General features: G+C 38.7%; 1 protein-coding gene across 1 annotated transcript in view; it reads right to left on the bottom strand.

Annotated features, from left to right (window-relative positions):
- Positions 1 to 357: 357 nt before the first annotated feature.
- URI1 (URI1 prefoldin like chaperone) overlaps positions 358 to 9,913 on the bottom strand; it is a 41,581-nt gene continuing 32,025 nt past the window's right edge. The window contains exons 7-11 of the mRNA XM_032700998.1: positions 6,868 to 7,048; positions 6,033 to 6,300; positions 5,321 to 5,463; positions 3,444 to 3,702; positions 358 to 1,163 (exon numbers count right to left, since the gene is read on the bottom strand). Coding sequence (XP_032556889.1) covers positions 975 to 1,163; positions 3,444 to 3,702; positions 5,321 to 5,463; positions 6,033 to 6,300; positions 6,868 to 7,048 — 1,040 coding nt within the window. The 3' untranslated portion in view covers positions 358 to 974. The remainder of the gene's footprint in view (positions 1,164 to 3,443; positions 3,703 to 5,320; positions 5,464 to 6,032; positions 6,301 to 6,867; positions 7,049 to 9,913) is intronic.

Raw genomic sequence — 9,913 nt, 5'->3', positions numbered from 1 at the left:
GCTGCAGTGCTGTTGCATTTTGAAATAAAGCTGAAGCATTAAGACATTTTTCCTTAGTGCTGACTCCCTCTGGGCATTCCCAAGACAATTACAATGTTTTCTGAGTATACAAAAGAACTAGGAGATTTTGTAATCAAGAGTCTGAGTTTATGCTTCTCTCCTTAAGAGCATTCAATTTCCATGGACATTCATTAGCAGGAGGTTAAAACACAATGGCAGAAGAGAATGGACTGCTTTTATGTCCATGTGGTAGTAAACATTTCAAGCCAGAAATGCAAGTTCAAAATAAAAACCTCTCTGTGGCGTTTCCAAATTAGTAGTAAAGCAAAAAAAAAAAAAAAACCCACACAACTTTCACAGCTTTTTTACTGAAAATTTAATTTTACAAAATACCCTTTTCCATCAAAGAAACTTCCCTGCAATGTACATGAACCCGGCATTTTACAGATCTGTACAGTGAGAGATCAGAGAGGTTTGAAAGAAGGAAAAAAACTTTTAGCAGACATCTAGTTGCAAAACCTACAGCAATGTGAATACAAGTGTGTCTTAAAATGCTAAAGCAAGTAATGCAATATAATTGGTGAACCTATTTGAAATGTGAAAAGTTTCCTTAAAATGGTCCATATGGTATGTAGAACCTCACAGCTGGCACAAAACTGCCTGTATTTAGGTTTAAACGCAAAAACAATGTATGTAAGGAACAGTTTTTGAAAAAGAACCCAAGTGCTGCTATCGTAAGGCAAACATATACAAAGGTGCTGACAGCACACAGGGAAATCGACAAAATAAGGTGAATACTCAAGTGTTCCAACACTGAAGTGTTTGTTTTTTTAATGTTGCCAGTAAACGTTTCAGAGATAACCGATGCCAAATTACCACTGGATGACCTGTTAACTAGCTGGGTGTTACAGAGGAAGCTCTACAGAACCTCAAGAGATGTGAAACTAGGCGAGAGTACTGGCGCTTCAGCCGGCTTAGTTAGTCTTTTGCATCCTGGCAGCTTTGAATTTTGAAATTCTCTTAGTAGTTTCTTCTGGAGCCTCGGACAAAACTTCCTCTGATTTTCGCTCCAGAATGGTCGGCAGGACTGGGTGAGCGATGACTGGGTGTGGTATTAAGGAGGGAGACAAAGGCTCCTTTTCTATAACAGTTCCGGAAAATGCCTACAACAGAAGAGAATACTCAAAATGAGCTAATAAAATGCAAATGTGAGGCTATGCCCATAAGGTCATTACCCTATATTAGCCTGATTAGGATTGTTATTTCTTTTAATCAAAAGTAAAGAAATATCTTTAAATCAATGATTGTTCCCTGCATAAGTAACCAAATTGTAATTAACCTCAAAATATAGCTTGTTCAAAGATGACTGAAAGTGTCTTAAAAGTACTGCTTAATCTCATTCCTACTGCATAAATGATCTAAAAATTTGCTTCCTCACTGACACATGCTCAAGAAATAAAACAGCTGATGTAATACAAAGTTTCATTTTGGATCAGAAATGGAGAGACTCTGCAAAGTTGAAGTATGTCAGCATTTCCATCATACGTCATGTTTTATGACTTAGTGTCTTCTAATTGCATCAAGCTGACACACTGTGTATGAACTGGCAAGCACATATTTTGTTTGTTCTTTTCTCCTTACCAAATATGATCAAAAAATGGTGAAAGCAATTTATACTTAAGAGAACAGCAAACTTGCTTCCAACTATTTCTCTCTATAAAAGGTCTAATAAAAACATGCAATGTTTAAAAATTATAATTTATATGCAGCTGATTATATGACTTAATCCTTTTTAACTTAGCTAAGAAATGACGATGATTCTTGGAAAACACGGGGAAACAAGCAGCTCAGAACTACTCTTATAAACATATTTAAGAACAAATCATCCACTGTGTACTGAAAACAGAAAATTCAGAATGCCCAAGGACAAGGGGAAGCAGTTCACATCCAAGGTCTGATGCTCATACTGGGCACAAAGGAATGCACACCAGATTTAGTCACTATGCTTAGTTCTGCTTTTTCATAACTCAGTTACCAAGAAAAACAAAGCAAAACAAACCAGCCATTCTTTTCTTGCAGGACCTGCAAAAAAAGCAGTGTTTTTTTGTTTTCTGCTCCAATAGACAAAGTGTGCCTAAAGCTGTGCCTGTACACAACTGCGTTGTTCTAACAAGCAGCTCATTTTCAAAACCAGGTAAGCAAAATACAAACTAAGACCGCTGTGGTAAAATTAGAAATAAAAAAAAGTTAGCGTGTTGCAAATGATAATGGAGAAATAATGCACTTCAAACACCCACAGAAACAACAGCTAAAGCAAAACAACAGCATTTAGGAAGGGACGTCTGACTGGAGTGTTTTGCTCACTCTCTTTCAGTTACTTAGAAAATACATTACATTGTAGAGAATAAACATGTCAGATTCAGATAATGGACTGATGGGTAACATCTAAAGTGTATTAGATGTTTTATAAAAATATAGCAAATATATTCCAGAAAATGTACAACGTGAAGTGCTAACTGTACAGATAAATCTTCCACCACGAATCTTCACATCCTGCCTGGATTCCTCTGCAGCTGTTTGTATGAAAAACGATGATAAACAATAGCTTTTATGAGGACTTCATTTCTTGTCAAAAAATAATTTTTCTAAAAATAGTGTTTTCATTGAACTTGCCCATTGCATTGGGAACTACTGAAAACTCAAGTTTTATCTAGTTTGAAAAAATTAGTGTTAAGTTCTTACATATGCTATGCCATGAATTTCTACATTTAATTCTTGTATTCACCTGGTCACTAAACCACTGTATATTTTTCCTTATACTGTACAGTCTCTTTCCTTTATGATGAAGCTCTGAACTTTTCAAACATGTGAAAACGGATTTGTTTGGGATCACTAATGGCCCCAGCCTGGAATGGGATGAGTAGCAGTGTAACGCTTCCTTCCACTGGGCAATTTCTCTGCTATTGGCAAGTCAAAATAATAACTCAGCTGATATCTATGTGTTTTAAAACTTAAAAACCACCAGCTAGAAACTAGCTGTCTATTAGCTGTGCAACACAGGTGAGAGAATCAACTCTTCCCTCTCATCAGCTACAAAGCACAGATTTTTCTCTTTTTTTTTTCTTTCAATCCTGCTGTATGTCCTGCAGTGAAATGTTCAGGATGACCCAGCAGACAGAACACTGGTTTCAGTAACACCAGGAAGTGTGGGATCTTTATGGAAGAGGTTCAGGTATCAGAGAAGCCATCTGAACTGCTCCTCCCCTCTGTCCCTGGGATGTGTGTGACAGATGCCTGTCACCTGATAATATCCTTCTGAAGCAAACTAGGTAGGAGTTAGAAAATTATTTTAAAGAAATCAAACTCATGGTATAGGCAACTACAGTCATTAGATTTCTCATTTTTATCCCTGCCAACAATCAATAATTAATTAAAAACTGTACCTCAGTTGTCCCTGAAGAGGGAGGAAGCTTTTTCAGTAGCTGCTGCTGCCCCTCCTCCTCCTCTTCCTCCAGTATGCCTTCGCTGTTGTCACTCTGAGTAGCTTCATCACAGCTAATACTCCTCTGAACTCCTCGTCTGTCATCAAACTCAGCAGCACTGTTCTCACTGGTATCGCTACAAACACTGTTCTCTCTGCTTCGAGACTTCAAAATTGATTTACGAGGGACATATTCTCCATTCACAACATCAACAAAGACTCTATAAAGGAAAATGTTAGCTTTAATAAACCATTTCAGGATCAGATGACAAATTTACAGTGATCTTGCTTTGTCTTTTGTACAAATTAATTATGATGTGCTTTTCCAACTTTTTCGCTGCAGAATCACAATACTGTACCTTCTGAGGCATTTTATTTACCAATGCACAAGAATCAATTCTGCAGAGCAAACGCTGTTATGCCCTTGATTCAAGCATTAAGGTGGTACATTCATTCAGCAGAAAATGTAAAGCCTTTTGAAAAATGTTAGAAAACAGAATAATGCGAGTTACAAAAAGTTAGAAGAAAGGTAAACTAAATGATTATCAGGGTTGTTTCTGTAAAGAGATTCAGAAGATCACAATGTCACAAGGTATTCTAGAGTTGAGTCCTTGTCAAATGTAGAATAAAAAAAACATTCATTGTAGGTGGAAAGGACGGAGCTTTTTTCCTGACAAGTGTCATATTCTGCTTTAAGTTAAAAAAAAAAATTTAAAAATCAGCTTTTAAGTTCATATCAACAGCAAGACACTTTTCAAGTATTAACAGACTGTAAACTGACAAAACCAGCTCGTCCTACAGGTTGTACTTCATCTCCATGCCTTAAACAAGTCAAGGTTGGGTGGAAGAGAAAGAAAAGACAATGCCAACTTTATCAAACTCATAAAGGAGGAGCCCAATGACTGGATGAGTTTTAAGGGTGTTACTTGTTTCTAACAGCTTTATTCATCAGGCGCTTATGGGAATATATCTCCTCAGAAAATGGAGTTCCCTCACATAGCTCAGGGAGAACACCACGAAAGAATCCTTTACTTCAGCCCCAGCAGCTGCAATTACAGGATGTGGTTTTACTTTTCACACTTTGTGACACGTTTTTTAATATATTTAGGTACTCAAATACACTGACATAGAAACGCAGTGTGATTTTCACAAGCACTTAATCAACCAATCTAATAGGTGTCTGTGTTTGTCTTTACAGACCTAAATACTTGTTTAGCTCTCCCGTTGCCTTAGTTTAGTGTTGTATACAGTCCTGTAAGCCAAACATTGTTTTTCAAACTCTCTGTGTGTGGGTGTCCTACAGGTGAGCAGTATTTTTTATGTAGAACAGAGACAGTGATGTGCTGAAGTCAGGGAGAGAAAATGCAAGAGAAACTAGGCAAACAAAGACCTAAATATGTTCTGAAGATACTGAAAGGAAGAGGCAAACCCCAGAAAATTAGTAACTGGGAAAGGAGGGATATTAAAAGTGGTAGATCTGGTCGGTTCTGTTTGAAAACAAACACAGAAGCAAATGACACGGAATTAACCAGAATGCACAAGATAACTGCTGCATTCCTTTCTGAGCATAGGATGCACTGGCAAATTTACCTCAATTTCAGAAGCTCTGAAAAAGCAGGTAAATCACAGATTGCCATTTGGAAAAGGAGATGTTAAACTCAGAAACGTTTTATGGACATGCAAGAACGGCAACCATACAGAAGCCACAAACTTTCATTTTTAAGTACTAAACTCGGTTCCAGCTGTTTCTTTCAGGGAACCATGGGCTGGTTTCACACTACAGGTGAACAGAAGTGAAAAGAGAAGGAAGCTCAAGTGCCAAAGCCATGAATTACACACCGGTAAATGTCTGCTGGGGTTTTGATGTTGGGCAGGTCTGGAGCTGCGTGGCCATTGCCACTGCTGTTCTTCCTTTTACGCTTGGCCTCTTCTTTCTTTTCGCTGAATTTCAAAGTAGTATTTTTTCCTGTGTTTATTCTTACCTGAAAATTGAACACAAACAATGGTCTAGACCAGAAAATCAACAATCACCAGGCTTCAGATGAACTGGCTCTTCTGATATTCTCCTACCCGAGCAGCTGGGGACTAGGAAGCATAGATAAGTTAAACAAATGTATGAATGGCAACATTCACAGTATGAACTGTTTATTCTCTACCACTTGCACTAGGCTGGGGCATTTCTTTGCACTAATGTGCACGTATTTTGCATATAATATATGACAATCTGCTTATTCAAACTCTGCTCAACAGCTGAGCTGTTCAAAGGTCAATTTCAAGGAAAGTACAAAGTAATTTTAAAAACTCCTAGACAGGATACTCCCTTTTACAAAGCCAGAACAGCAAGCTAGACATTTCAAGATAATTTTTTTTAATACCATATTTGGAACTGCAGGATTTAAACAGTGGGTTTCAAGCATTTGAAAAATATCCAAATGTCACCTACAGTTAGCGTTCTACTTTATCTACATGAGCTAGAATTTTCTGTTTTATATATGGTAGATATGTTTTATGCAATCTCTTGAACAAAATATAAAAATAATGAAATACAAACCCTTTTAGGTTCAACAGTGTGAGAGAAAAAAATAGTTGGAACAGAGTTATCTCCAACATCTACGTCATCTTCATCATCACTGTGATAACAAGTAGAGCCATTAACTTGGCCCCCAAACAAGTCTGAATTTGTTACTTCTTTATGGAAGTTGCCCTGAGTAATACAGTCTTCTGCCCTATATGTCCCATTCAGATCTATTCTCTTATCTTCCTTCTCCTCTTCAGAAGAGGTTGCATCTTCTCCATTTGTCTCAACTGTATCAGGCATCCTGTGGAATGAAAAATATTTAAGTGAACTGCAGCAATTCAAGCTCTTGAGAGACACAAACATATGAAATATGAACAAGCCTGAACCTAACTTTTTTTAGCCGGGTGCTGTTTTTTTAGCCCGACTGTGGAACTTCTTAGTACTCTCTAACAATCACTAGGTCTTTTCCATGTCACCTGCAAATATCAAAACTGTGACATCATGGCTAACAACACATGTATTGCTTCAGAATCAGAACAGATCTAAGGGTGTTGTTAAGCACTAAATGTGTAACTCCCACACCGGAAACGATGGATTTTCCTAACTTGTGGGAAATGAATTTCACTTCCCCCTCTTCTATCATCTTTAAGATAAAACACCAGAATGCTGGACCGCCACGGTTCCACAGAGGCAGATTTTGGCAGCTTTGACATTGCAATGCATGCTTTGCTCATGTTCCACCCCTCTTCCACCTATTATGATTTTAACTGCATATCTGCACTCACAGTGAGATCCTATGTGTACCAACAGCATCACACCCCTACAGTTTTCTGAACTCCAGCCCTGCCTGTGCACAGCAGCCCTGTACCTGTCAAGTTCACCAAGGATCTCCTCTTGTCTCTCGAGCTCTTCTAAGCGGGCCCACAGTTCCTCCTCTGACTGAAAACGGCCCATTGATTTTGTATCACTTCCATTTGCTTGAAAATCTACCTCAAAAACATTTGATACTTTGGGCTTCGAATGAGGTCTGTGAGCAGTTCGGTATTTTCCTGTGTAACAAAAAGTCAGACGCAATTACTAAAGCAATTGGCAAAAAAAATCCAACAAAAAACACTGGGGGGGGAAAAAAAACCACAAAGGAGTTAAGGAATATGGGCAGAACGTTTTCCATTTCAAATTATTGTTTAACTGTTTAAGTGAAACTGTCAATGAACCAGAGCACCAGCACAGGATAATAGTCTCCGGATGTTACAGAAATACCGAGGCAAAGCAGAGATGTTTATTTACAAAGCAGGAGACACTGATCCTGTGACAGTTTTATTACAATGTAGGTTTTTTTACCTCTTGTGCCAAACAGTAGATCTTGATTTGCTCTGATAGATACCAACATGTGAATGTGACATTTGTTCACTGTCCCATTAACAGCACATTTTATTAACTGGGAAAACAAACCTAGTTTGTACTCTATTTATAAAGTCACCTATATTCAAAAAGCAGAGTCTTTTTGTTTGGGATTTTTTTAAAATTGACAATGAAGACCATTAAAAATGATCTCCAGAGTCAACTGGAAAATCTGACCCAAATCCAGTCATTATGAATCACTTATTTGGTGAAAAAGACTGTGAAAAGCATACATAAATCTGCCTTTCAGAAATAATAAATATAAACCCCACTTAAAGCTTCAGAGGTGACCTGAGATACACACTTGTGAGCAAATGGTAGTCACTGACAAGTTCTTGCTGGCATTTAAAAGCTTTGCTACCTCATAAAACAGTGCATCCATTGAGGATGGGGAATACTTTTTCCTGTTTGAGTGCTGTCTAGCACATAGGGAACAAACTGCCCGCCAACAAAACTAATGCTTTAGCCCTGTCTGGGTGAAGGGCAGGACTGTTTCTTTAACCCCTCTTCACCACAACACCATCAGCTCCCAGGAGCTGTTTCTGAGTGGTCCCAGGCAGGTTCCCAAGGGGAATTCCCTGCTCTCTGCCCATCACCACCCCCACGCAGCTCCTGTACCTCTTTACAGGATTGAGACCCATCCCCTTCCACCATTGCCACAAACACACTCCATATTTCATCTGTGCAGTGGGAACTCCAGTATCTCTGTGGGTCTTTTTGACACTGCTTTGTGATTCTGATCAACACCAATACGATGTTGCTCAGCATCCTTCAAGTTTTAAAATCTCCATTAACCAACTGTGCGGCCATTTTTTTTTTAAATTTTAAGAACTCATGGCTTAAACATATCCTTATTCAAATACGTCAGCTTATACTTTAATCCTGAGTTAAATACTGATTCAACAGCAACATTAAAAAGCAAACAGGTGACTGCAAGTAATGTTGGAATGTGTGTCCCCTACTCTTGCACGGGATAGCACTTTTCATCATCTCATTAAGAAAGGGCTGAAATGTATTTTATTGAGATTTGAATATAAATTGAGGTAAGCCAAGCAATCAGAGCAGCTTGTGAGCATTTCATTCAGTATAATTACAAAATTAATAAATAAAATTTGGAAGGATTAGTTAACGATCTATTTCAATTTGATTTTCAAATTGTGCTCTCCTAATTTCTTTCTGTTACCCTTCAGTATTAACCACGGACTTGACTACCAAGGTAAGCACAGGGCTTCCTGAACACCAGCAAGTGCTTCAACGTGCCAGTCATCTTCCCTCCTAATTCTAACACTTCTGTCAGTTAGGAAACCAGGTCAGATCTCAGAGACAACAGAGGGTAACCACCTTCTATACCAACATCCACTGTGCTCTCTCATTGTTACCACAGCATCACCATTAACCTCATACACTAATGAAAAAAAGCAAAGTATTAAAATCCAGAAAATGAAGACTCAACAGTAAACTAATGAGGTGTTCAGGGTACTTGTTTTTGTCTTCCTCAGAGATACAGCCCATTTCCATGTGAACAAAACCAATGAAGCCCAGGCTGCTTCAACATAATCACTAAGTTGTTCTTTTACTTACTTCTCTCTCAATCTCAGTACACACTGGTACCGTGAGAAAACACAGGTAATTCCCACTTACAGATTTTCAGCAAAAATTAAGAGGGTTTCAAAGGAGAACGGTGATGACAGAAGTTTTGGATACAAAATAGTTGCAGAAAGGTTGAGCTGGCATCCACAGCAAGCACTGTTAATACAGTGGGAAGCATTTCCCAGAATGCTGCTCCTCCTATTTTGCAATGACATCTATGCATTGGAGAGACACCTCCTTAGTCAGCCTGGGCATACAGAGATTACTGTGATTTACTCTAGAAAAACATAACAGTGAACTGCCCAGCTCAGCCCTCTGCAAATCACAAACTACTGCTCCTCCTAAAAATGTCCAAGTGATGCTATTTTCAGACTGTAAAATTACTTCTTCCTCCAGCTTTGACTGAGTCTTACCTATCAAGCACTACGTCAGATGGCACAGAAATTACCCAATTCCTTAGCACAACTATCATTGCTCAGTGTCCTGTCCAGAAATCTTCAGGAAGGATCTGCTTCAGGCAGGTAGGAGCTGCATGTCGAGGTTGTTCTGGTGTTGTTTAACGACAGTGATGTAACTATGACATTTACACTGTCCCCTGATATCTCAACCCTGTCCACGCTTCTTCCCCTCCCTGCTGACACTGATCACATACTTCCCCCCTAACAGGCAGAGTCTGAGTTTCTCTAGTATTTCTCCTGTTCTAAAACTCACATTTTAATGCAGAAAAAAAAAGTCTTCTCTAGTTCTCTCTCCCAGAGCCAGCCTAATTTATTTTCTCCCTCTCTTCTCCCAGAAAACTTCAAACTCCCCATGCGGACTCTTCAAAGGAAAAAAAATCACCCAAATGTCTAGCTGATGGCTACCAAGGCATAGCACAGAATACCACATGAAACTGAGGGACAAAATCCATCTTACCTTCAGAT

The sequence above is a fragment of the Chiroxiphia lanceolata genome, chromosome 13 (assembly GCF_009829145.1).
Source record: "Chiroxiphia lanceolata isolate bChiLan1 chromosome 13, bChiLan1.pri, whole genome shotgun sequence".
Lineage (NCBI taxonomy): Eukaryota > Metazoa > Chordata > Aves > Passeriformes > Pipridae > Chiroxiphia > Chiroxiphia lanceolata.
Note: the sequence above shows the minus strand (reverse complement) of the source record. Positions and strands in the feature narration are given on the sequence as shown.